The sequence below is a fragment of the Electrophorus electricus genome, chromosome 2 (genome assembly GCF_013358815.1).
Source record: "Electrophorus electricus isolate fEleEle1 chromosome 2, fEleEle1.pri, whole genome shotgun sequence".
Classification (NCBI taxonomy): Eukaryota; Metazoa; Chordata; class Actinopteri; order Gymnotiformes; family Gymnotidae; genus Electrophorus; species Electrophorus electricus.
In genome coordinates, this window is record NC_049536.1 from 33,122,030 (window position 1) to 33,149,999 (window position 27,970).

The window sequence follows — 27,970 nt, forward strand, 5'->3', positions numbered from 1 at the left end:
ACTCCAAGGTACCTGAAACTGTTTACTCTCTCCACCGTGGTTCCGTTGATCCTCACAGGTTGGTAGTGCCGCTCCTGCTTCTTGCTGCAGTCCACAATCACCTCCGTTGTCTTGCTGACGTTTAGGAGGAGATTATTTCCCTGGCACCAGTTTTCCAGGTGTTTAATCTCCTCCAGGTAGGCCCTCTCATCGTTGTATATGATATATATATATATATATATATATATATATATATATATATATATATATATATATATATATATATATATATATATATATAAATATATAAATATATATATATATATAAATAAACACAAATTTATCAGGCAGCATAATTAAAAGAATTGCAAGCCATGTTAATCGAAATAAAATTAATGTACATTATGTTTGCAAAGGTTTTGTGTGCAAAAGGATGTTTTACGCTTGTTTATACGGCCAGGAAAAAGATGATTTGCACGTAAGTAATAGTCCAACCTATTTTTATGTCCCACCTATTTTAGAAATGCATCCGAATTCTTCCGCTTCTTCGTCTGTTCTACGTAGAGGGGGAAGTCTATTTCACTTTCTCTTCAGAGCGTATATCGTTACGTGCACTGTGGCGGCGAAGGGATTTGGCCGGTGGTGGTTCGGCTACCTGTCCGCCCAACTCAGCGACTACCTTCTTCTTATTCACGTGGGACGTATCCAAGTTTTCTATGAGAAAAATCGTGAAACTTTCATCGGCTTTAAGCTGACTGTTCTTCCACCATGGAACAGGTAAGTTAAGCACAGTTTAGATCATCCCCCAGTATGTCGACAAACTGTAATTTTTAAGGATTGTATATAAAGTGCTTCCGAGAATGTAGACCACGTTTAATGTGTTGAAAAATATGTTGAAAAATAACTAAAAATGTATTGTGTCAGTCTTGTCGAGTAATATGCTAACTTATTTTAACGCTTCGCAGAATCTATCACCTGCGTTTGTCCATCTTACTGAACCTGACGACAATACATTAACTTTGTTCTTTAAAAACCTCTAGTACCAGGCTAGGCATATATTCATTCGTTATATTCATTAAGAAAGTCAAGAACAATTAGGCTTTCAATAGTTTTCTTTTAGAGCAAGTGGCAATGGCTATACAAAACACGTTTAATAATAGCCATAATGTTAATCATGCATTAAAATAGCCCTTTAATGGGATATACTGTAGTAATATTAGCGGGAGACTAGGACACCAGCCTTTAGTAAGGGACCAACTTAAACCCAGAGTATTTAACAGGATATGGACCAGGGGCTAAACACGTAATGCCAATCCTACTATAAATCAAAGTATCTCAAGGCCATAGCCATGAACTGACATTTAGGGGTGGATTGTCATGAAATGAACTTATTATTATTATTATTATTACTACTACTACTACTACCTTACTATCACTACTTGGTCTTAACCATCAATATTTGCTGATTTTCTCACTCACCCTGCACTGTCAGTATCCTCATACTGTGCCTCTCTGTTTACTCTGACTTAACCAGAGGACAGGAAAGAAATATCATCACTAAACTAGTGAGAAGAAAGAATCTTGAACCATATATGAAGGCTACCAGTAGTCTGTACAGTAGGATGAGACTGTTTTTCTTACTCACCTCCAAGTCACCTGGCCTGCCGCTCCTGTATTTATGATGTCATGAAACTCTCAGTCAACTTTTGCACAACTCTGTTATATACTTATATCATCTGACTACTACTCACTTTCACAGCTTACTTTTATTTTCTGAGGTTGCCCACAAAACTGGCAGACATCACTGCCACCCTTCCTCAGGACTGCTTTCACTTTAATTTAAGCAATACTAACACCATTGATCATAACAAGGTGTAGCTACACAGGATACTAAAAAATATGCAATAAATTAAATCTGCTACTCATAAATTCAATGATTGACATTAATATTACTGAGACTTCGCATGTAATTTCTAACAAATATAATGAAATTATAACATTAACATTATCTGAATATGCCCGTGACCATTGTTGGACACTGCATGAATGTGTGCCTACTTAACTTTCTAGGTAACGTAGCTATGATAGCTTATGTCAGTAGTGATGTCTGATTGATTTAGCAAAAAAATGTTTCCACTACATAGAGTAATGGACTTTTTAATTTTTAGTAAAATATTATTACAATTACGGTTTCAGTGCAAAATGATGTATTGAGATTAACGTTACCTTTTCCTGCAAGTCAGAGGCATTAGCTAGTCAGCAGTGCTGGTATGGTGCTACAATAATAAGTGTCCCATCAACAACAGATGGGTAGTGAGTGGAATATTTACATTTTTTCCCCAAGTGTATGGGGGGCAAGAGGAGGCTAAGCAGGATGTGGGGAGACATAGGACACGGAACAATACGTTTATTTATGCAGCACTCAGGCACACGTAAGGTCAAACACCGACAACATTCACACTTAAACAAGAGACGTATATACACACACAATAACGATACACAACGAGGAACAAGTGTGAAACACAAGGAGGGCGTGGGCATACGGATGAACACACACACGCACGTACACACACACACAGGGCGATGTCTGGGAGGAGGGGCCATACCGTGACAGAGCCCCTCCCCAACGGCGCAACTCCTGCCAAACGGCGAGGCTGGAGGACCGAGCAAGCCGACGCAGGCCAGCGTGAGCAGGACAGAGGGGAGGTAGACAGTTAATAAGATGACAACAGACACAGGCACAGACACAAAGGGAGACGATAGGTACGGTGATCGGGACAGGTATGTGAACAGGACTACATAAAGGATTACTAAACAGTCCGGGGAAGTTAACGGGAGCCTCAGCTAGTCCCCCTATCATGGGCTGGGTCAGAGTCCGCCCAGGTTGGGCGGGATCTTCCTTCGACGGATTGGGTTGAGGCGGCTGCTCAGGCTTTGGCGCATGCATGTCAAAATAGGTGCTTCAGGGAGGGAGTGTCTTCATTGGACGACAACGCCTCCCTGCCAGCCCCACTGGGCAGCCTGCTTGTTCCGGAGCAGCGCCTCCTGGGCGGAGCCTTGGGTGCCGGAGGCTCTTCGCTGTCGGAATCCACTGACGCGGTGTCCATAACCGAGGGAGAATCCCTATGGAGGACCTCCTCCACCTCCATCAACGGATTCTCCACTCAATCGACCTCAGAGTCCGATTGGAAGCTGACGTCTGGATACACCTCACTACATTCATACTCCCCGTAGCTCCCCCGGTAGACCCAATATGGATAATAGGACCCCGCGGAGTCCGAACCTGGATACTGGTCGCCCTCGTACCAGTTCCGGTTGTCCGACAAGGGCCTGTAGGACTCCACAGGGTCCTGTACTACATCCAGGGCCCCCACAAAATTTTCCAGGAGCACTCTCCCCTGTTGTACTTGTATAGAGAGTGCCCAAGAGTATGGGGGGGCTTCCCCGCAAGGGTTGGGGAGGAATGTAATTTTGTAAATTTCTGTGTGGATGTGACCTACTGATCCTGACTTGTGTCCATTTAGGTATTTTAAACACAAGGCCTGTGATAAAATGCAAATAGGTCATTGTGAGCTGTAGAGTCTCCTGATATCCTAACTGGCTCAATCTTTGCAGGCAACATCAGACTCTCATTACATGTATATCTCTAAATTTCTAGTTTGCAAAAATAGGTTTTGCATATTATGCAAATTAGCAAAAAAAATATGAGTAGCTGGAGTAATGTTCAAGTGGACCTTTTTTATTTGGTTTGCACCAAGTACTGCATTGGAAATGGAACTTTGTGCCTTGCGATGTGGAAGATGATTCACAAGAACATAACAGGAGGCACTACAGTGCCAATATCAGCCCAAAATTCACTTTACTTGGTCATTTCATACCTGCTGCACCATGCTACAGAGTTTGGTCTTTTTGGGCCTTATGGTCTTTGCTGTTCATTTTGCTTAAACTTAGAAAAATGAGAAGACAAGAAACATTCAAGCAATTCCAGCACATGCTTGAACCCTAAAAGTAAAATTACCACATGCAGGTTCAGAAGTATCAACAATCTGTGGCAATCCCAGTCTGTAATCTCTATTTGAAAGGGCCTCCCTGTGGCCTCAGACACCCTCACCAGTCCAAGCCTGATAAACTGTCTTACAATTCTAATCAAAAATCATATGAAAGGAGCAACCTAAATTAAGACTCTTATTATGAAAACATACGCGTTTGAACTGCATCACATGTCTTGGGTTGTAGAACTGTAAACCGCATTTGAGTCAAAGTTTAGTTTGAATGATTAATTTTAGGGATTTTACAAAAATACATTTTTAAAATAAACAACTCAGTATTAATTTCCCTCCATTGGCAGCTAATTAAAGTAATAATTATTATTTTCAGTATCTTTCCTAATGGCAACATCTTTAATTTAACCTTTTCATATATTCATTTTGAAAATACTAACACATAAGTAATAATGCTGTATTAGTTAAAGTCAGTGTGGTTGGTTTTATAAATTGTGGAGAGTTAGCTTGTACTATGCAAAGTGTCCTTTGGTTATGAGATATATTTAATGAACAAATATGACTTGGAGAAACAAAAAACCCAAAATGACCTCAGTCACATCTTGGGACTACATGATGGCTGTACTGTCACCATTACTAGTGCAATCAAACAGGCTTTACTCCTCTGGACTGCAGTTCATGAGTGGAACTATAATATGGAGAACCCATGGAGGTTAAAGAGGCAGGAGACTACATCATAGAACCCATGGTACCGGAAGAGACGGGAGACTACACCGTAGAACCCATGGTACCGGAAGAGACGGAGACTACACCGTAGAACCCATGGTACCGGAAGAGACGGGAGACTACACCGTAGAACCCATGATACTGGAAGAGACGGGAGACTACACCATAGAACCCATGGAGGTGTAGAGAATGGAGATTACAACATAGACTTCATGGAGGTATAAGAGGAGGGAGACCAGTCCAAAGAGAAGCTTCTGGAAGTGTCAAATAGAGGTGGTTCATCCAGAAACCCAGACATGCTCTCATCCTTACCAGAGCAGAATAAGATTTGTGATGCAGGGCCTCTTATGTGGACACTGAGCTGCTGCAAATTGTGCATCAGCCACCAAAACTAATGCACACAGCCTAAAGTTGGCGAGATCGAGGGAGTGGCGGCTCAACGCATTGTTTCTCTGCATCCTCCTGGAGGTATGGACTATGGCGTGCACTTCACAGGTGTCAGAAACTTCAGCTCAGCATCAGCGTGCCACCCAGGAAGTGGGGTTACACCTTGATGGAGGATGTGCTACACAAGTATGGGGCAGACACCAGAGAGACTCAGAGGGGACCCCCTCAGCACATGTGGGGTTGTGCGGTACTCCTGCTCGAGGACGCTGCAGGCGAAGCAGAAAAACCTAAACGGTTCGAGGCCACAAAACCTTCTTGATCTGTTCCAGCAAGTATGAGCACTGCTCCCTCACACTTCAGAGGGAACAGAGGTGTCAGGCCATCTTCGGGAGAGAACAGAGGTATTACACCATCTTCATGAGGAACTAGAGTCTCCTCACTCCCCACCTTTGGTAGGAACCAGGGGCTCCACACTCCACCTTTAGGAGGGAACAGAGGCAGATGAAATAATTATTTTTGAAATGTTTACATTGAATTTTTGATAAGACATAAGATGTAGTCTTGTCACAGATTCTCAGTAAGTAAAGAGAAAGTGGATAACATAGAACATGTGAATGGATGGCCAAGGTCAACAAGTGAGGCCAGCAGATGAGAAGCAGGAACCCAGGATGTTTTACAAACGCTCCCAACGCTCTGTTATTACTATGCACAATAACTACAAATAAAGAAAAGTATAATCCCTGTTTGGTCGAGTCTTTGTCTCAACAACCTCACATAGTAGGTAGCTGCTTTGGGTTGCAGCTCACAAAGCAAAGTTAGTGGAGGGGCATATAACAAAGTGCCAGCTCAATGTATGTTTGAGTTTTTGAGATTTTCAAATGAATCTTCTATAAATAAATCTTGTGGAAATGTTTACACTGCATTTCTGATCCAAGTTAATAGTGTAAAAATCTTTACATGCAATGGCCCAAACATAAAACACCCTCAGAACAAAACAATAACAAAAAAAAAATGCAATACCGCTAGTTGAATCACTATGAATAAATACACAATGCAACCTATCTGTATGGTACTTAGCATTAACATCAGCATTGCTAGCTCTATTTGAGGAGGCTCCTAAAACGAGACAAATTTTCACTCACATGCAATAGACAAATCCTCTCCAGAGAAATCAAGAATGTACACTCCATAAAACCTACAAAGTTTGACAGTTCTGCTCCAGACGCCTATATGCTGGCAGCGAATGCTGTACGAGACCAAATTAGAATTTGATGAGACACTGCGTGGCTGCCTGGAGAAATAGCTGTCCAATTAAGACCCCCTTAACCCATGTGTCTCTGCATCAGCTTTAAAAACAACGCTGACAAGATGTTCCTGTTTAGACTGAGAGTTGTCTCAAACTGTACTAAATTTTCTTTGCAAATGTAGGTGGAGTTCCAGAGGATTTTGCTGAGGGTGCAGGAGTTGCTCAGCCCGGCCGAGGTGCTCGATCTGACGTTGCTCTGCTCCGATCTGCTCAAGCAGGACCTCGGCAGTGTGACGGCAGGCAGAGATCTGTTCTCTCTGCTGCAGAACCGTGGTCTGCTCACCTCATACGACCCCTCCCTGCTCATAGAGCTGCTGCAGATCATCAAACGCTCCAGCCTGGTCCGAGACCTGCGCTTAAAGATGCATCCACAGCTGCCAGGCACTCGGATCTCCCCTTACAGGTGAGTGCAGGGAACTGTGGAGTAATGGTGCTTTTATCACTCTCTGCTTAATCTGTGGAACTAACTCAATGCATATAATTTTTCTAGGGTGTATAAATTTGTGGGTTTTGTGGTTTCTTTTCTATAAAAACAAGTTGCTCTTTTCCTTCCTAAATGGATTTAAAAAAAAATGTAACCCCTTTTCTTTTCTCTGACCCTGTAGACGGCTTTTGTATGAGTTGCAGGAAAACATGTCAAGTGATGATCTAAAGAATTTTAAATTCCTGTTGATTGAGACTCTACCTCGCAAAAAATTGCAGCAAGACATGGTGAGAGAGGGGCTACTATTCACACGCGTGTAAACCCAACACCAGCTCACATGGCAGGCAACAGTACCACAGTTAAAATTGGACTAATGCAGAACTCAGAGTAATTATAGTAACGGGTTACTGAAGGCTGCAATATTGCATTATTATCTTTGCGTTCATTATGATGATAACATTTACAGACAATGCTACAGTTGTTTCTGGAGATGGAGAAGATCAATTTCCTGGATGCTGATAACCTGGACAATTTAGAGAAACTCATTGGAGACATCTGTCCCCGGTTAAACAAGTTAATCAGTCAGTTTAAAACAGAGCATGGTGAGTAACACAGTTATAATATGCCTTCAGGGCTGCTTTCAGGGCTTGCCTTCAGGGCTACTGCTTCACATTTAGTGTTAGTCTTTGAACTACTGCAACATTATGTTAGTCTCATAATTACATATCTGCAATATTACATATCTGCAAAATGTAAATGTTTGCTAGAACATGGCTTAGCCATTGTGATCAAAACTGCAGCCTGGATACGAAACCATTGGTACTCTTTAAAAAAAATCCTGGAGTCCAGGATACATTTCTGGCATATGGCAGATGGTCTTATCCAGACTTCCAGAACTGAATCCAATATGAATGCTCAAACCCGTGATCACATCTCTGTACCAACTGTGCTACAGGGGGGCAAAGCTGAAGCAGACCACTGCTGCATCTTACTACAGCACGTTCAGTGTTTATAGCTGCTGAACTTAATGTGAGAATATCTGCTGTGCTTTTCCTAGGTGCTGGTGTCATTGCTCAGGAGACGAAATTGAGAAGCAACAGTGGCTCTTTGGACCTTTCAGTAACCATTGAAGCAGTTCAGGTCTCACACACACTTTACTATCGTGATCGGCACGATGCACGTTTGTCTTGGCAGCAGTTTGTGTATTTGGCTGTGAAAAAGAGCTACTAACTAACTGTGCTTTTGCATCCCAGACTTGATCTTGTCTTTGAGAAATATCTCTTTATGTGTCCCTAATCTGCTCTGGTTTTCTTTGCAAATTTTTTAGCCTGAATCTTATATCCAAAACGGGGACGCCACTCACGCTTCACACATTCAGAGTGCACCTGCCAAGGAAGAGCTACTACCCCCCTCGTTTTTCTCTCCATCCCCACCTGCTCAGGTCGGTCTCTGCAGCAGTCTGCTCCGTCTACCTCCGACTGTTCACCTTTGCACTATATAATCATACAAAGTATAATCAGAAACATCCTGCTTGTTTTGCTTCTTCCACAGATGCTGCCCTCGCTGCCCACTTTCTCAGGTGGGGACTAAAAAGTTCTGTAAATTTACTTTTAGAAAGCTGGGGACAGAAACACACAACAGTTTAACATTGTCAGTTTGCTGTGGGCTTTGTGGGGGAATTATCCAACAACTCTAAACTCTCTTGTAGTCTAGCACTGGAATCAGTCTTTATCCAGTAAAACAGATTTGTTGGCAGTGGCAGTCATTCCATGAGGTAAGATCAGCTGGCCACATGTACTGTATGTACATGTACTTGACCTTTAGGCGACGCTGCAAGAGATGTGGAGGGCCAGATGGACAACCTGAGTCTCAGACAACGCTGCAGCCAGGGTGAGAGTGAACCCCTGACATTCCCCTTCTCGTTATACGGTCTTTCAGTGTGTAGACTCTTACCCATGTTGTAACTGAAACAAGTCTGACTTGCACTTAGTGCAAAGACCGTCTGCGGAGTCCACAGCTGAGGAAATGAGCCCGAGTTGTCCGGACCAAAGGAACCAAAAAGACTTACCGGTGATGTGTTTCTGTTTTGTTTTTGTTTTGTTTTTTATTCTGAATCCTTTTATGCTCAATGTGTGTCTGGCATTTTGGGATGATGTTCAATACATTTGACGCTATAGAAATTGGAAGAGTACAACATGAAAGGAGACTGGAGAGGATTTTGTCTGATCATCAACAACTACAAATTCTCTTGCCCCAACTTAAAAGACAGACACGGGACTGACAAAGATGAGAGTAAGCAGCACCAACCGATGTGAATCCCGGCCACATGAGCCCGTACTGCATTCCTGTGCCATTGCAGCATTTCCCTCAGAATGCTGCACTTTAGTTTTCAGTTACTAACTCATGTGTCACTTCAGGGTTATTGAGTACATTCTCTGTGGGTGTGATTGCGTGTGCCCAGAGAGGTTAGTGGGTGTGTTTCAGTGGCTGGGCTTTGAGACACAGACGGTGCAAGACTGCAACAGGACGCAGATGCTGCAGGAGCTGGAGCAGCTGCGTACTCGCGACCACTCCCAGGCCGACTGCGTGGTCTGCTGCGTGCTAACCCATGGCTACAACGGCGGCATCCACGGGGTAGATGGGAGCAAGGTTGCGCTGAGGGAGCTGATGGGGCCTCTGTCCGGCCACTGTTGCCCCCTGCTGAGCCAGAAGCCCAAACTTTTTTTTATCCAGGCCTGCCAGGGCACCAAACACCAGGAGGTGGTTTTCCTGCATTCAGATGGCCTAGACGACAGCTCCAGCATAAACGTGGGCATCTCCTGCGATGCAGCCGTGCCGAGTAACTCCATACCATCCCATGCTGACTTCTTGATGGCTTTGGCAACAGTCCCACTCTATACCTCATACAGAGATAAAGTGAAGGGGACCTGGTTCATACAGTCATTGTGTGACAGCCTGCTTCAGATGGTGCCAAGGTGATTATATACAGGACACAGACTGTAGAAGTAGTACTTTTGTAATCCACCGCAAGATTTTTTTTTATGTCATTTCAGTCAACAGATACTATTAGCAATCTAAGGTGTAACTCACACTAACACAGGTAAATTGGAAAACACTGTTTTCCAGAGGATCCCTGTTCACAATAAAACACAAAAATGATGGAAAAGGTGAATGCTGAGCATGCGCGAGTATCTGACCTATGACTCACATGTCAATTCTGCCAAGGTATTTTGTTTACATGCTGTAGTCACCTGCAGCAAGGACTTAGAGAAAATGGAGGGAAGAAAGCTTCTTTGTCTACAGTCATGGCCAGTCAAGGTTTTTGAGACAAATTTTGGTTTTCACAAAGTTTGCTGCTTCAATTTTTATGGTGGCAATTTACATTAGCTCTAGATCGTGAAGAGTGAACAGATTAATTGCAATTAATTGCAAAGTTATTCCTTGCCATGAAAATTAACTTAATCACAAAAATTACTGCATTCCAGCCACTGCATTGCAGCCCTGCCACAAAATGGCCTGCTAGCATGATCTGTCAGTGATCTGTCATGCTGATTGGAAGAGCAGACTGGTTGCTTTAAAAGGGTGGTGGTGCTTGATGTTTTCCTCTGTCGACCATGGTACCTCCAAGGAAACACAAGCAGTCATCATTGCATTGCATCAAAAGGGCTTCAGAGGCAATTGTTGACATTGTTGCATGTAAGATAGCACCTAAATCAACCATTTATTGAAACATCAAGAACTTCAAGGAGAGAGGTTCAATTGCAGTGAAGAAAGCTTCAAGGTGCCCAAGAAAGTCAAGCAAGTGCCAGGACCGTCTCCTAAAGAGGGTGCAGCTATGGGATCGGGTCAGCACCAGTGCAGAGCTTGCTCAGGAATCGGAGAAGGCAGGTGTGAGTGCATCTGCATGCACCGTGAGGCGAAGGCTTTTGGAGGATGGAGGATGGAGGATGGAGGATGGCTTGGGTTATTTTCTCTGGTTAACACCCCCTTCAGACTGTTTGGGACATCTGGAAAAATAATTGTCCTGAGACCATTCATGTGTGGGTTTGCTCAAAAGGTTTGCCTAATAACACTGCCATTATTAAGAAATGGTATCAAAACATCTTCCAAGAGCAACTTCTCCCAACAATTCAGGAGCAATTTGGTGATGAACAATGCTTTTTCCAACATGACGGAGTACCATGTCACAAGACAAAAGTGATAACCAAGTGGTTCAGTGAACAAAATATTGAAATTTTGGGTCCATGGCCAGGAACCTCCCCAGATCACAATCCCATTGAAAATCAGTAATCAATTCTCAAAAAGAGGGCAGACAAACAAACACAGAAACAGATATCCAGCATGCCAAGGCGAATTGCATAAGTCTTAAAAAAGAATGGTACTGTAAACATTGTCTTTTGTTAAACTGGCTGTATTTGTCAATAAGTTACATTTATGAAATGCTTATAACTGTACTTCACTATACCATATAAACATCTGACAAAAGGATCTAAAAACAACTGAGGCAGTAAACGTTGTGAAAACCAAACTTTGTCATCTCAAAACGTTTGGCCATGACTGTAGACAGATAATGAGCAAGGAATGAATTCAAAATACCAGTAATCATACCAGTAAGTGACAACAGGTTCTGCCACTTTGGAACTACAGAAGTCACATAACAACCGCATGTCAGTTTTTTCTAAAAGCTGTTTTTTTTCTTCTATTTGCCCATTATAAGGGGATTCCTCAGTACAACAATGACTGAATCTCCTCTCAAAAACATCTAATCCACTCTACTGTACCACACCAAAGCTGCAGTCTCAGAATTGGGCATTTTGAAGAGTGGATTTGAAAAGATGTGTTCTCAGTGGTGGGAAAAAGTCATTTTAGCGTGGACATATATGCAAAAGAAAAAACAGATGCGTCAAGCTTGACTAATATCATTTTAGATGATTCAGTAAGATTAATGAGATTTCACTTCAAACCTTTAGAACATAACATTTATGAATGGATTGTTCACAAATACTGATCAAGACCAGATACATTTGATATTTATGTTTTCTTTTTAATTCTGTGTGTATGTAGGGGTGTTGATCTGCTGTCCATCCTGACTCATGTGAACAACGAGGTCAGCAAAAAAACAGACCCTTATGGGACCAAGAAGCAAATTCCACAGCCAGGATTCACTCTGCGAAAGAGAGTTGTTTTCCCTGTTCCAAAACACCCCCCAACCCTTTAATCATCATGTCTTGCTGCAGGCCTTCCAAATCATTGCATGCTTACACAAGTATCACATGACTAAGCACATGCATACACACACACACACACACACACACACACACACACACATACATACATACACACACACACACATACATACACACACACATACATACACACACACACACACACACACACAGGCATTGATGAATCACGCAGGACTATTCTTAATTTTCTTTTTCTTTTCTTTTTCTTTTCCTTACACCAGTTTTAAGGATAATGTTTTAGCTGTTCCATCTTATGTTATCTGCTTTCTTTCTTTACTGCCCATCAGTATTGAATTAGCATCAGCCAATTCAATACTGTAAACCAGTGCTTTCAGAATAGCTATAATTAAAGTGATCTCGCTTGTTCAGCAAGAAAAAAACAACTCTGCCTTACTTTTGAAACCCTTCAGATTACGAGTTGTCGCCAGCTCTGAAAATCCAAGCTCATGTTTATTCAGGCTTTTCTGAGTTCACATTTTTCTTGCTTGTTTTCTTCAGGTCAAAGTACCAATCACACATTTTGATCACTTCACTGACATCCACACCAGCACCGTGATACACTCCTGTCGGTGCTTGGATATAAAGTCAGACCATCTTTTGCACCATTGTTTGTCAGTAAAGCTCAGAACAAATAAAACCTCTCAGGTTAGACATTTGATGGAATAGTTTTTTCTTTATGGACTTGTATGAATTATTTTAACAAATAAATAAGTAATTAAATCAACCAAAAGTGTAGTTTTATTGTGTACAGGACCAAAATGAATTACAAGATTACAAAATACTGTAAATGCAAAATACAGGTAGTTTATATGGTATTTTTATAGAGGGTGAATGTATTTATATTCTTTTATATTTTGTACACATATCTGCTGATTTCCCAGCTCTCAGTGCATTTCCTAAAAAAATAAAAGATTTTAAAAAAGGTTATAATAAAAAATAATTTTGTAAAAGGCCAGATTTGGCTCTATTTAAGGTTTGAGATTTTGACTCAAAAACATCTTTTAAATTTCAACAGGCAGGCTGATGGAAATTTTCTTGGAGGTTCTACGTGTGCTTTTCTGACAGCCCAAAACTATGAAAGGAATTAATACTACAGTGTCACCACAGAGAAGAAATTAGTCATGCTTAGTTGTTCAGCAGCAGTTTTACAGGTATTTATCTGAATCACTTTATCCATCAGTACATACTGGGAAAAAAAAGCTTTGGCATGCTGGAAACTGTTTAATTAATAAATGTACAAAGTGCTTGGGTAAACAAAACACATTTGACAATTTACATTGTTCAAGGGTGGGAAATCCATTTGGAATTAGGGTAATGTATATAGGATTGATGTTTCCAGATAAAGAGAGTGAAGGAGAGCATACAGTGTAAGTGTTAAAGTGATAGATCCCATCCAGCGAAGGGGAACATGATTCTCTCAACACTCTTGGAAATTATATATATCAGCTAAATCAATAACAAGACTGAACTGTTCTAAATCAAGAACAGTTAATTCAACCATCTGGGATTGGGGAGCTCAGCTACTAGAAATTATAACTGCAGCTGCACTTCACTACCACATATTTCAGGACAGATGTCATTTTGTAACCACAAACTCACAACACCACCCTTTAGTTCAGTGGCTAAAGTAATTTTATAAAGCTATTTCATGAACACAAGTGCTCATATATACCTTGCCACTGTTTAACATGCTTTAAAGGCTAAGCTCCAGGTAATATGAAAGTATCAAATACATAAATACAGCGAAAGCTGAGTTTCTAGCTTGTGATTATCAATGGTTGGAAAACATTTTTGTACAAACTCAAAGGACTATGGCTTTGATTTGCCTCGCCCGCTGTCATAAACATCATCCGTGTGACAGATGGTGGACAACAACTCAAGAAGTTGAACTTTAGGTGATGCAAAATTACAAAAAGGTGTGTTGTCTTTGGCTGCAATAATTCAATGTACAGTGGGACCCCCGTGTACCTATAAATCCACAATTATCCAAAAAAAAAAGACCAAATTTGTCTACTTTAAAAGGGCACATCAGAAAGGACCACCCACTCACTCCGTTACCTGTGCTTTAACACAGCTATGGGATGTGGAAAGCCAGGGTCACTTGATCTTAAGACTGCTGCTTTTCCAACAATATGGGCATGTAAAGACACTAAAGAGAAGTGTTTAAGAGCCTCTGTGTGCATGGAAGTAAACCAGGTATGAGCAATTACTTCGCCCATTTTAGTTGACACTAACTAACATTAACTAGCTAGGTTAGTATCTAACTGACTGACTTGCTAAGCTTCATGGCTCAACCCATAATAGGCTAAAACTACTCCACATAGTTGGAATACGGAGATTTGTAGAGTATCTTATGAATATGAATTCGACGTAGACCGCTTTTACAACAATAACGATAACAACATTTCCGTTAAGATACTGCCAAATGCTAATGTACAGAGTTAGCACTAGAAATTCACTGAAGTCAGCCAAGCAGAAGAGCAGGTGATGATAATGTGTACAGTTTAAGGCCAGACACATAACCGAGATGCATATGATTAACCTACCAAAAACACATGTTAGACCACTAAAGCAAATGCTAGCTTAGCTAAGACATTAGCAAAAGGGAGCACTGCTAAATAGCTATTAAGTTAGTTAGCTAGATAGATGACAAGCTAGTAAAATGAGAAATATAACCAGTAGCTATAAATAATTGTAATAGATATTATTATGTTGTGTAATACATTTTACTTTTAGGATCATTTCTAAGCGTAATGGCCAACATAAAAGGTTCTTACCAGTCGAAATTTCCAATTGTCAGGTTGTTAATAGGGGCAGCTGCTTCTCTGGCTCAAATCTAAATGATTGAGGGTTTTTCCGTCAGTTTACTTGAATTCGTCATTTTTAAAGAAATGAATGTGTTATTTTCGCTTTAATTCACATATACATTTTTTCAATAGCTAACATAATGTGAAATCTTCAGGGAGGCCCATTAGGTGGTGCTTAGCCTTTAAGGAACAAAACAAACAGCGTACATAATCATTCATTGTTAATATTGTCTTAATACTGATGCAGTAGGGTTACGGATACTTGATAAATGTTTATGCAGCCACTACATGAACCTGTTAAGACTGTGATCACATTAATAGCTGAAATTAAAATAGGGATCAATAAAAATGCAAAGATTCACCACATCCCCCCCTTTGTTACTATATCAGCCATAACACATAATACAGCTTAGGAGACACCATCACCAAAGAAGTCCTCAGAAAGGAGAAGAAGGACCATAGACAGTCCTAGGGCAGAAAGAGCCAAATGCAGATGATGGTGAGTGGACCACACACAGTCCTGGAACATAAAGACTGACCGCACAGACAGCTGGAGGTGATGGGTGGGGGAAAATGGTATTACTTGATTTGTGAAGGGACCATGCCATTTACCAACCCATTGTAAAATGAGGCTAATTTTATTCTTAAGTAAACCATCTCTCAAGAGGACATGACGGAAATATATTTCTGTTTCAGAAGTTATAGGGATACACCACATTCCCACAAAACCCAAGTCCAGCCAAAGTTATCAAAAACATCTGTCGATGTTTGAATGTCTTACAGACATTGCAATCCGCATATTCTTTGAGACACTTCATATTTTCCAACATGTTAACATCAAGTTAACTGTTGTATTATATGTTGTCAGCACTGTGCTTAGCAATGATTTTATTGCAATGTTACATTGTCCGTGGAGACGCCTTCAAGTAAGAATTTCACTGACCTTAGTACACTGCACGGTTTACACATGTAACGGATAGGAGATAAAAGGACCGTAGAATGGCAGGTGACCTTGGGCACTAGGATCCAGTAGCACGGCAGTTAAAAGACGTAGGGTTAAACGCGCTTTCCGTTGTGTTCTTACTTGCTCGCTTTAAGTTCGTAATTTACGGCGTGTTAATCTTTTTTTGTTTGTTTGTTTGTTTCTGGCCTACCTTCTTAAAAGTGGAGGTAAACCCCATCTCGGAGGGTTTGCTGTTGTCTGAACCAGTATCCCAGCCGCTGAATCCAGAGCTAGTAGAAGACCAGTTAAAAGCTTCAGATGGCCAGTGCTGTTACCCTTTCTGATACTGTTTGTTGTTGTTTTGTTTTTACTGGTTGTGGCATCTATTTATTTGTTTACTGACACTGATGTGTCAGTGTGGGTGGAGTGTTTAGTCTCAGGTTACAGTGGATATGCTTTGTATGCTTGGGAACTCTTAAAAGCTGTATTAGCAATATAAAAATGTGTAAGACTTTGGAGATGAAAAATCACAGATAACCCGTTTTTAACACATAGTCCATCTTAATTAAACTGTCTAACAAAGTATTATTTGTTCCACTGCTGCTGTGTCATCTGCCGTTCATTTAATTGAACAAATGGGAAAGGTCTAATTGTTAGTGTTATCCTTTTTTTTATAGGTTGCCCTCATCCCTTGAGAGGGACATAGTCAGATACATTAAGCTTCAATAGGGAAGGAGTAGTATGGAGTGGTATGCTGTTTGGGTTGGTTGGTCAGGTATAGTGGAAACCTCTACAGTGGTCTCTCCCTCTAACACTTGTAATTGGGTCTTTGGTTGATGCTCACACATGTAATAGTAACCTTTCAACTTGAAGTTCCAGTTAATCAAATTCTGATTTGAACAGCACAGTTTCCTCAACATGGTGATCATGGTATCCAGAGAAAAGAGAACAAGCCAGGAAACTTGTCATCACTAACATATTCACTTACCTCCCTCCCTCTGCTGCTTAACATCTGAGAGGAAACCAGCCTGTTGGAACATTAGAGCCTGCATACATAGCCAACGCATTGAACTAGCCATAGGGGCTGCAGCAGTATCAGTGGCCATACACTGCATAGCAAGAGATTTTTTCTGCAAAATAGCAACAACTCCAAAAGGAAAAATACCCCACCCAGTGGTTATGTTGGGTCTCCCAATATCTCTCTTTAGCACTACTGAGAGAGAGAGAGAGAGAGAGAGAGAGAGAGAGAGAGAGAGAGAGACAGACAGACAGAGTTACAGTTACAGTCCATATGTTTCTTCTTGAAAGTCTTACAACTTTAAAATTCACTAGAAAATAGACTGAGATGAGTGGAAAAGCCACTACAGAGCAAAGGGTTATGATTCAAACAAAGCCCCGAGGGTATGGTATTACAATGGAAACCACACACCATCTCCAGCTGGTGTGGCTGCCTGCCTCTTTGAGATCTGCACTCTGCTTTGTTCAATGACTGGAGGAGAAATACAGGGAGCTGTGAATTTTTACAACACGATTTTTTACAACGAAAGAAGCGAGATGGAGTTCAGAAAAAGAACATTTAGCAAGGCTTTTAAAACTTGGTGGTTTGCTTTAGAACCAAAGCTCAAGTGTGATTGGACTGCGTAGCAGAGGTGCTAATGTGATGCAGATGTTGATGTGATTCATTTCAAGCAGTTCGGTCAGTTTCCCCGATAGCTCATGCATGGACCTCCGCCTGCCTGTGAAACACACCGGACATTACTGAGTTTTTCCATCAAAAAATCTCTATCTATCTCTCTTGCTCTCTCTCTCTCAGGATACATATCTTCAAGTAATATTGCAGGACTGACACCTGCATAAAATCCCTTCCTTTCACTTTGGAGTTAAATATTGAAATCCGAGCTACTCAGTGACTGATAACTGAAGGTCTAACGTTTTATCACACAATTACAATTAGTTTGAAGCGTAAACTGTAGCTAAAATCTAAATGGGTTAATTTTGCATTGCATTCAGTGTTACTTCTGTCCTTCATAGTGACAGAGTGATAACGGCATTAAGGGCGATTAACTGAATTAAATTGTGGGACTTTCAAAATACTTCTTTAAGTGTAAATTGTATGCCAGTTACAACGGTTCGTCTCTGGTTACAAACCAAACACACCCCTAGTTAGCTATCTGCAAAGCAGCATTTATTTTGCATGCCGCAAGAAGTGAATACAAGTTAGCTAGGCTAGCTAGTTATCTGTTTAATTGCTTCAGTGATGGCTGAATCTCAGTGAGTTCTCGTGTAAACATCTATGTGTTTTGATCTTCGTATTTTAGTAACCGTGTCAAAATAAACATTGATATTACATTAGGTTACATTTAAGATAGCTAAGTTAACTAACCCAGCTAGATAACGCCAACCTTACCTAGCTAGCTCTGTTTACGACACATTTTCAAGATGTCTTTAGTTTAGCAGCTAGCTAGCTAGGAAGGTTTAAAATGTTATTAATATAAAAGCATTGACTGCAAATCTACTGAGGGTGAATTGGGCAACTCGTAAGCAGGTCAAGCTTAAGCAGTAAGTTAGCTAACGTCTAGTTAGCGTTAGCTAGGTTAACCTACTGTAAAGCCATATAGATAACCTAGTTTTGCTACCGACGGTAATGAACAAAGCTAGGTTAGCTAGCCAGCTAGTTCTAAATGTAATATATTTGTTGTACTTTGCTGGCGAAACGCATTCACTTTGCATATTCGTTGCAGATGAATACATGGCTAGCTTTAGCTGTGTTACCGTTTATCTGATGTGATGCGTGATTACTCACTAGTTAGCTGGGTTAGGTTAGCTAGCGTTTGCGAAGTGTCATTCATGTTTTCTCTTTGCGCTTTAAGTTTAGGTTTGGCATATCAGCATGTCCCCCCTGACAAAACACCAGTTCAGGTGCTTCACGAGTATGGGACTAAAACCGGCAGCCAACCGGCGTACACCGTCGAGCGGGCGGACGGAGAGGCGCATCAGCCGTCGTTCGTGCTCAGGGTTACGGTCGGAGACATCACCTGTACAGGTGTGGGACCCCCTGAGCTGTTGTATCTGTCAGCTGGAGCTGTTTTCTATGAGCTCCAGCTGTATGTAATAGTTTTGTTAAGTGCTATATCACGCTGTGATGAAACCAATATCTATATTTCTGTGCATGAGTTCACATTGCTTACAGTATCTCTCTTTTCCCCATGTAGGGCAGGGGACCAGTAAAAAAGCTGCCAAACATGAGGCTGCAGAAGCTGCGTTGAAACTACTGCAGTTAAACGCTGAAAATAGGCAAGTACATGATGCCCTAGGTCATTTATATGACATTCTACTCTATTCCATTCTAATGTCATATTCTATTATAATGTCATACATGTTTCAGTATGGCTTCATCTTGCTTATGCCAATGTCTTCCAAAGCCCTCCGGATCAGAGGCTTGAAAATGGTGGCGGATCTGACTCGAACGACCAGCGTAATCCTGTGGGAGTACTGCAGGTGCATTGCTGTGCTTTTATAAACACAGTACTTACCTATACTTGATTACTTGTGACTTTACTGTGCTTTCATGTTTGTTTTTTAGGTTATGTGTGGTGAGTATATGCGAAACCAGATATAATCCAGCATCCTACCCTGTGCATTATCTGTTCCCTAGGAGCTAGCAATGCGGAGAGCTTGGCGTCTGCCAGAATATGTAGTATGTATGGAAGCAGGTCCAGATCATAAGAAAGAATTCACAGTTATCTGCAGATTAGAGACACTCACTGAGACAGGTATGCGGCCTCTGCTTGGCACTCCAATTTGCTCTTTTCTTAAGGCTGTCCCACAGGTGTCAGACAGTCCAACAGGGCGGTGAAATCAGGCAGCCATGCATTAAATCTGTATCATCATATAATGGTTTGTAATATTAAGATCTATGATGAACTGTGTTATCAGGTATAGGGAATTCTAAAAAGAATGCGAAGAAAGTAGCAGCAGAAAAAATGTTGGAAAAGCTACAAAGTCTCTCAGGGTCTCCAGAGATTACGTGGGTAAGACTTGCGATTATCAAAGCCTGCTGTTTAACTCACTGCTAAAGCATGAAGATATGACTGTCGGTTCTCTCTACTTCTTCCCAGAATCCAAAGCCGCGTGTGTACCTGGAGAGTTTGAGGAGCTCAAAGCTGGAGAAGATTTCTTTACTGAGGAGGAACCCCCTCAGTATCCCAAACACAGACTATGTGCAGATGATTCTGGAACTCTCTGAGGAACACGGCTTTGAGGTCACATACTTTGACATTGGTAAGCCTGTGTTTCTCTGAAAGCACTATTTCATCAAGATCACACGCTATACTGTAAAAATACAACAGCTCTGTATAAATACTGTTGTGTATAGATGACTGACATTTAGAGAAAATGGCAAGATACATGGATTTAGTTGCATAGTCACTGACTTTCTGGTATACATGGTGATCTTCTACACACATATGACTTTACACCTTTATAAATCCACCACCCCCAAGGAGTATATGATTACATTTTAAGGCTTGTAGACAATGTGTCATTCTTGCCATATTCTTGTAGACAGCCTCTGCCTTGTTAGAAACATGCACTGCAAGACGACCAGAAAACATACTAAAAGTGTGGTAGTTACTCGTGTCCTGAGCTGCGCGCTGGTGTTTTGCAGATGAGCTTACGGTAAATGGGCAGTACCAGTGTTTGGCGGAGCTCTCAACCACACCGCTCACTGTGTGTCACGGCACGGGAATCTCCTGCAGCAATGCACACAACGATGCAGCTCACAATGCCCTGCAGTACATCAGGATCATGACCGCCACCAAATAAACAGTACAGAAACTGTGAGAATGAGAGACAGCGCTGAATTAGAGGTGAGATGGAGACACATTTACTGGGGCTATGAAGTATAGTAGGTCTTTAATGATGGGATGTTTTATGAACTTGAGTTGTTACCAACAGCACTCAAATGCTTTTATAAAGGCTTTATGCAACTGGATTCAGTAGTTACTGAATTCATGTAAGAAATATTTTAAGTGAGCTGCTACCAAACTGAAGTAATTAATTGAGTGCTGCCAGTTAGATCTGTATGGTTTGTGTGACATTTACCATAGAAAATGTTCACAAAATAAAGATTTGTGTGTACATATATCCATCCACTCAGTATAGCAGTCTAAGGGATTCTCAAAGATGAATAAATTATTTTATATGTAGCCCAGATTTCACTTTGTTGGTTAGAACTTCGACAGTAGCTAACACCATCCACTACCTGCTAGCATCGTAGAAATGGAACACTATGAACATCCTTTGCTATTCAAGACTTTAGCAGTTTGGACAATCGTTCCCAATTCCCACCAACAGAGAGTCATTTCACCTGATGGAAATGTTCATAATATTAAAAATCTACAGAAGAAGTAGGCAGTCCTGTCCATCAGGGGGTTACTTACTTGTTTAATAGGCCAGTGTGAGTCATCAAGCAGCCGATTAGTTGTACTGAGTGAGCTACTGTTTGGTTATACCAAGCACCCAAGTCTTTTTGAATGAAAAAAATTAGGGGATTTTATGTGACGTCAAGGATTTATTTTATTATTTGTTTTGTGATGTGTAACATGTGACTTGGATTTGATTCATTTTAAGTATATTTTTTATGTGTATTTATTTTTCAGCATATTCATGATGTAATAATAAAACCAAATAAGTAATCTTTATTTTTGTAGTGCAAGTCACAATTATACATATCCACTGGCATTTACAAATTAAACTAATTTGCAACTGCGTATGCAACTGTCATATCCCACCTCAGCATGTAGATGTATGTTGTATATGCTTAGATATTTAAACTCTTCAAATTAAATTTAAATAAAAGCTAAATATGCTGACTGTATCATCGTGTGTTTTACCTGTCTTATATTGGTATAGGGTCACTTGCTAAAGTGATGGCTTTGAATGTTGGAAAGTTCCTCCCTTGATGCACCATCTGCTCAATTCCTCCTGAAAAGTCGGTTTTAGCTCTCCATAACTTATTCAGGAACAGGAAGGCATCCCACTGCATAAAGTGAGCGCCATGACAGTAATAGACATCCCTTGCAATTACTTGTATTTCAGAACTACTACATTAAACTGCAAGACAAACCTCAAAGGTCTTCAAGTTTCTTGTGATGCCCATAAAACTAAGGGCCTTTAAAATAAATTGTTAGCTCAAATTGAATACTTTTGAAATGGCTTTGAAAAGGTCAGCTCTTCAAACAGTCCTAACCATCCACGTAATTTGTTTTAATATTACTAATATTTGAAGCTATGTGGTACATCTATTTGCTAAGCTTTTTTCACATCGCTCAAGGTTTAGCTGTTACAACTATGAGTAATATAATCTCTTGGCATAAGGGTGGTATCACTCATCTCGTAGGGTTTTAAAAAAACTGTATATCATAACTGTACTGGGTATTTTCCCCCACATATGCCTTGAGAGAGCAGATGGAGCATGGCAGTATAATACACTTTTGCCAAAAAAAAAAAAAAGGTAATAATATTAGTCTTAAACCCTGAAAGTGCATCACATTTTTAAAATAAAATACCACAGTAGTGCAATTACTTCTGCAAATGCATATAGCCTCATTTTATAATTAGTATTGTAATGGTGGAACAGGGGGGTGTTTATACGCTTTGTGTTATATAAATAAATGAATATGCTCTTGGTGTTCTTGATTCAGTTGTGTTTTGCTTGTGTTGTGGTAATTTAAAATAAAAGGTTTCACTGGTCAGGCGATTCAGAACATTAAGTATTAAGTCTTCTTCGTAGGTCATGTGTGTTAATCAGGGCAGTGATGCAGGAACATGGCAGAGTGGAGCCATTCCCACTCTAGTGGAACTGCCTTCAACTAAAGTCAGAGAAAAACAGGATTACTACAAGCTATAGGAAAGTGTAAGTAATTATACACAACTACTAACAATCTTAAAACATTTTAAAATCAAGTAGCAATGTTACTTTTGTTTGTGTGTTATGTGTCAGAAAGAAGAATGCGGGACCACATTGTGATTTCCAGGAGTTTGGTATATTAGAACAAGCACTAGGTAGCAGCTGTGTACAGTGATCATGGAGGGGGAGATATGTAATTGTACAATTGCACTTCTTCAGAAGAAACCCACTGTAAAATGGATTCATTTAGTCAGACAGCACCACATACGGTGGCTTGGAGTTTGTCGGTCTGGAGGTAAGAGAAACAAAATCAACAAAACAAGTAGAACAGACTAGAAAGGAAACTGCGTTATAAGGCATCAGCAATGTTGACTGGCAGGTTATATCATGTATACATGCAGGTAGGAAAGCAGGTCAACTAGTCCGAGTTCTACGTGGAATCTTCTTTGGAACTACAGGACGACAGGAACATTCAGATGTGTTGCTCTCTTCTCTCTCTGAGCCAGACATATACAATTCATGGTAAAATGTCCATTACAAACAGCTGCACCAAGACGATTTTGTTAGTAAGTTGACCGCATTGTTTTATTTGTTAAAAGATTCTAGATACATATTACCATATCAAACAAAGCAGGGCTCAGCTATGATGTGCCTCAAGTGGGCAGAACAAAGAGGAGAAAACAATGACAGTTATCTGCTCCTGCCGTCCAACGCGTCTCTCGAGTGTGCCTGGCAGATCTCGTACAATCCAAGTCGGGAACCCGTTTGGACGTCGACGGCACGTGAAGACTCCAATCCACATTATGAAGCGACGTAGCCAACATTCCACAGCATACAGCTGCTGCTGTGTGTGGGAGGGGCCAGGTGCACTGGTCTGTGTGTGGGAGGGGCCAGGTGCACTGGTCTGCAGCACACAAGGTGTGTTTGCAGAACTCTCCGTTAATGTGATTATAGATGCTTTAAGGCACAGCAAGAGGGACTGATACAATGGGATCTGAATCTGAGAGAGAGAGGTTCAGAGATATGTAACCAACTATATTACCAAGTACAATGTATTGTTTTAAACTACCATCAGCTTTTTCAATAATCTACTTACATGACATTCTAAGAGAATATTTTTTGTGCCATATAATCAAAAATCTAAAATAAATGGGTGACTTTGTCTCCTGTGATGCTTGTTTACAAGACAAAGTATAGCATGTAAGTCCAGTAATATCAACAATATCAAGAAAAGGATCAGTTCCAATGAATACCACTGTACTGATGCAACTGAGCCTGCATGTACAACCTGTTTGTTTTATAACCAAAGTGTCTGAAACTTGAATAATATTTTGTTTTAAAAACAATTTTTAAGACCAAAGTTCAAATTTTGGTTAAGAGATCATGAGCTTAGCTCTTTCGGCTAAAGGAGAACAACAAAAATACATCCAAATAAACACTGGGCATTTTATGTTCAAAAAACTCCTCTTTGGTCAGAAGCAGGAACAAGATTAAAAACGGTGCCCAAAACATCACTTATCTTGTTTAAACCGACTGTCTGAACAGTGGTGTTGAGGTTTCCGAGACCTGGGCCATATTTATTAAAGACCTTAGACTAGGACTAATGATCCAGGAACAGGTTTTCACTGACCCATTCATTAAGACATAAAAGTTAAAAGCTGGTTTAGGATCGGAACGCTTATTTTGAAAAACATGACAAAATTCAGGGCCTCGTCGTTATACACGGTATGAGCAGTACCACTAGCTGGTCAGCAGGTGTCACTGTTGCAGTAGTTATAACGCAGCTGAGTTACTGGTCATTCTGAGCAGCGCTTCATTTACGCAGCGTAGCAAAGACGTCCTGAATGGCAAATACAACAGCCCAAAAGTTTACATTCCATTACACTCCAGTAACAACTGCTGAAGACGAAACTAACAAACAAAAAACTAAATTATGTGCGGCATTGAGTGTATTCATAGGCGTGTGGAGCTTGTGTTTTCTGGAATAAAAATAATGTCCTGGGGAATAAATGACATATTATTCTCTCATGTGAGCAGTGTGCATGGTGTGCCACCTGGAACATGGCTTCAGGCTATATCCCTATAGGAGATAAAACGATTCAATTTTAATTTCCAATGAGCTTCCAATGAGCTATAGGGCCTTAATGGAATGTTCCAATATTTTTTGTTTGTTTGTTTTTTAAACATATCCTTGGCACATTACACAGTGTTTTAAAACAGTGCTTTTCTATGCTGTTCTTTTGGTTAAATGTGTGATTCTAAAGTACAATTCAGTGCAAAAATGACCTCTTATAAGCTTCCATAGGACCTCGGAGACAGCAAAATATCTCATGCAATATTCCTCTTCAGCTGCAACACTCCCCCTAATTCCATCTCATGGTAAGAAGCGACAAGGAATAAAATGCAGGTAATCTTATAACATGCCTGGGTCCGTTTTATTGGGGTTTTAAAAACATTTATGTTGCTGGTCTTCAAAAGATTTTGCAGAAGTGCATCATGTACATCATAATTGGTACATCACTGAATATACATAGCATGACTTCAAGATCTATCTTCTTGGATGACTTCTAAATCTCCTCCCTCTCAGCCATTGGAAAGGTAACTGAAGCTACTGCAGAAAAAATCACACTAACAGGCAAAAAACAATTGTAAATAAAAACAAAATCTGGAGCGAACTGTTATAAAATAATTCTTCACAGTAACCTGAGGATGTGATGTTTGAATTGATTTATGCTTGTAGCAGTATAAGATTTCAACTTGCTTTAGAATCACACATTTCAAACACAAACATTGTTTTGCTTTAATCCCATTCTACCAAATACCAAACCTCCAAAATGACACCAAGCACCACATCCTTTTACACTGCTGCAACAGAGGCAGGGCAGCACACTCAGAGAATAGTGCTAACTGCCTTCATCAGCAAGTGCAAACACAGACATCCGCAATTGGCTAGCGCCACAGTGATTGACAGGGGGCAGAGTAATACCATCCCTCCCACACAGAGAACAGTGCCAGCTTGGACTCTTGCCCATGGATGGCCGTGGCAACATCGGGGCTCAAGCCAGCAAACTCCCAATGACGGAGCCAACGCTTTAGTGCTGCGCCACTCAGAAGCCAGCAACACTGCTTTAAAAGCCTGTTAAACATGCAGTTTTTAATGTTAGAATTTTCTTTTAAACTGTACATCAATCTTTGATTTATGGTAGCCTACAAATTGTTGGATAGGCTTTGATAGTACAGCTATTCAAAGCAGGGTTGGCTAAAACACTAGTCTATAAACTAAACCGACCGTCTGCCAAATCTGTGAGAGCGCTTTTAAAAGTATACGTGTACACATTTTTATGAATGGATTATGAAACTTAAAAAATATGGTTCCCAATCAGTGAACTAAGACAGCTTCACTGGGGAGAGTTCCATTCCTCATCCTTAAGGAGGGCAGAAAACCAACAGATAAAGCTGAAGAGATAGGCATGGGGTCCCCACAGGGTCCGGCAGGCGTGAATCCACCCTGCTGTGTGGGCTGACCTGCTGACCCAACACTGGTCACGAGGTCTTCAGCGCTAAAGATCTCCAAAGAGGCCATCATGTTTCAAAACTACAAATGATGTGCTGACAAGTCATTATAGCATATGCCAGTGAAAACCGCCATCTAAGCATGCAGGATATTCTGTAGGTACTGTATGTGGGACCAAGAGATAACTCGCACGCTCGGTCCGAATCAGAGAGCACGTGAAGAAATCGGACGTTAAAGTGGGCTGTTAAGAAGCAGCTTCTTAAGGCAAGGACGTTAACAGAAGGCCCAGCCACCTTCATTAGGTCGCCATGACCATGAGCATGTTCTGCATGTTTCTATGGTGACCGGACAGGGAAGGGATGTTCGGCAGCAGGGGACGTGTTTCTGGGTGCGCAGCGGGGTGCAGAGCCTGCCTTCGCTTAGCGATCGCTGCGTCCTGCGCTTGGAGCCGCCGGCGGGGTCCCACCCCCCGCGCCACGGCAAGCAGTATTGTGCATAGGTTAAGCTCCTGTAGTCTGTAGCAGTGGTGTGATATGTTTGTGACGGGTGCTGGGATGCTACCACAGTTGAGGGTTCTCCAGTTTGAGGAAGCCTGGGTCCTTGCGCATTTCCCAGTACGTGCTGTTAGACACCCACCGCTCTCTTTCACTCACGTCCACAACTTTCCTGGAAACAGAAGCATGCAATTCCATAAAGTAAACGCTAAGCAGAGCGGAGAAGGGAGCGAGGTCCCTTGTAGTGAGGGGCTAAAGAACATGCGGTGGTCTAAACCAGTGCTTCTCAGCCCAGCTCCTGGGACCCACCGGCCAGTCCACATTTTTGTTATATTCCAGTTGCAGCCCAGCACTCTTGAAACAACGGCATTAAAAAAATAATAATCACCTGTTGCAGGTGTACTGTGAGCTGGGTGAGAGCACAAATGTGGACCGTCTGCGGCATGCCAAGGACTGGGTTTTTAACCTCTATGTTTTAACCTTTTTTGAAGCTGAGTCTACAGATACAGATATAATAACTACATAATAATGTATAATAACAACAAAACATCATATTATTAAATCATCACAGTATATAATATCCTTATGTATTAGAATAACAACATACACGTATCGATGACACCTGTGATATTTGGTGTGTTATTCCCTTTACAGTGTAAGCTCAGAAAACGCCCCTACAGGATAGAACACACTGTTCGCACTTGGAGACACGTTTTACATTAAAGATGAGCTCTAATTACACTGTAAGTGGTGGGGGCGGGGCTTCCCTTAAATACTTTCTTTTGGTCATCAATAGGCTAAATCTGAGTACAGAAAGCCAGATCACATCAAAGCAGACAGACGAGAAGAGAAGAGACTGACTTGAAAAAGCGCGGCTGGTGTTTGATGTTGCTCTCATCCTGCCATTTCCTCCTGGCCCTTTGGAGATCTTCGATCCTCTGTTTCTCAGCTGCTGCTAGCTCCAGCTTTCCCTCTTCCAGATACCTGGAGTTGGGTGTTAAATCAAAATTTTAAAAATGTCTTTCAAAGGCTACATATATATATATATTTATGCACCCAAACAAGTGTGATATGAAACACACATTTAAATGGAACTGGAATACTAGTAGAAGTTGTGGTAGTAGAAGTTGAAGGTGGCAGAAGTATTATGTCTCTTTGCTCTAGGAGTGGAATGCAACTCTGACTGCAGAAAGGAACCTTTGTGTGTGTTCATGTAGGGGTGTGTGTGTGTGT

At 41.1% G+C, this 27,970-nt stretch overlaps 3 protein-coding genes across 11 annotated transcripts in view; 2 read left to right on the forward strand and 1 right to left on the reverse strand.

Annotated features, from left to right (window-relative positions):
• The first annotated feature begins 593 nt into the window (after nt 1–593).
• Nucleotides 594–13,246, forward strand: casp10 (caspase 10, apoptosis-related cysteine peptidase). 2 transcript variants are annotated; one of them, XR_004777089.1, is made up of 13 exons: nt 594–756; nt 6,522–6,802; nt 7,005–7,110; nt 7,290–7,425; nt 7,881–7,963; nt 8,151–8,264; nt 8,375–8,402; nt 8,648–8,713; nt 8,814–8,893; nt 9,001–9,115; nt 9,285–9,798; nt 11,888–12,714; nt 13,085–13,246. XR_004777089.1 is itself a non-coding variant. In XM_027018055.2 (12 exons), exons 1-12 carry the CDS (start codon nt 748–750, stop codon nt 12,039–12,041), a joined length of 1,686 nt encoding a protein of 561 aa, XP_026873856.2. In that variant the 5' UTR covers nt 594–747; the 3' UTR covers nt 12,042–12,743. The 2 variants fall into 2 exon arrangements, 1 of the variants encoding a protein (XP_026873856.2); XM_027018055.2 differs by lacking the exon at nt 13,085–13,246 and having other exon boundaries at nt 11,888–12,743.
• Nucleotides 13,247–17,947: 4,701 nt separating this feature from the next.
• Nucleotides 17,948–21,697, forward strand: prkra (protein kinase, interferon-inducible double stranded RNA dependent activator). Of its 2 annotated transcripts, none has more exons than XM_027018026.2 (8): nt 17,948–18,090; nt 18,690–18,862; nt 19,032–19,113; nt 19,242–19,317; nt 19,403–19,412; nt 19,756–19,850; nt 19,938–20,100; nt 20,486–21,697. In XM_027018026.2, the coding sequence occupies exons 1-8, from the start codon at nt 18,077–18,079 to the stop codon at nt 20,641–20,643; spliced, it is 771 nt and encodes a 256-aa protein (XP_026873827.2). In that variant the 5' UTR covers nt 17,948–18,076; the 3' UTR covers nt 20,644–21,697. The 2 variants fall into 2 exon arrangements, with proteins under 2 accessions (XP_026873827.2, XP_026873826.1); XM_027018025.2 differs by lacking the exon at nt 19,403–19,412 and adding an exon at nt 19,475–19,592 and having other exon boundaries at nt 17,950–18,090.
• Nucleotides 21,698–22,607: 910 nt separating this feature from the next.
• Nucleotides 22,608–27,970, reverse strand: part of osbpl6 (oxysterol binding protein-like 6) — a 43,830-nt gene continuing 38,467 nt past the window's right edge. For all 7 annotated transcript variants that reach the window (XM_035535841.1, XM_035535849.1, XM_035535847.1 and 4 more), the window contains 2 exons: nt 27,599–27,721; nt 22,608–26,909 (listed from right to left, as the gene is read on the reverse strand). In XM_035535841.1, the coding sequence (XP_035391734.1) occupies nt 26,801–26,909; nt 27,599–27,721 (232 nt within the window). In that variant the 3' untranslated portion in view covers nt 22,608–26,800. The remainder of the gene's footprint in view (nt 26,910–27,598; nt 27,722–27,970) is intronic.

Coding starts and splice junctions, on each gene's coding strand:
- prkra (XM_027018025.2), top strand. Junction 19,318..19,474: donor ATCCTGTGGGAGTACTGCAG/GTGCATTGCTGT, acceptor TCTGTTCCCTAG/GAGCTAGCAATGCGGAGAGC. Junction 20,101..20,485: donor GGTCACATACTTTGACATTG/GTAAGCCTGTGT, acceptor GGTGTTTTGCAG/ATGAGCTTACGGTAAATGGG.
- casp10 (XM_027018055.2), top strand. Junction 7,111..7,289: donor AAAAATTGCAGCAAGACATG/GTGAGAGAGGGG, acceptor TAACATTTACAG/ACAATGCTACAGTTGTTTCT. Junction 8,403..8,647: donor CTCGCTGCCCACTTTCTCAG/GTGGGGACTAAA, acceptor CTTGACCTTTAG/GCGACGCTGCAAGAGATGTG.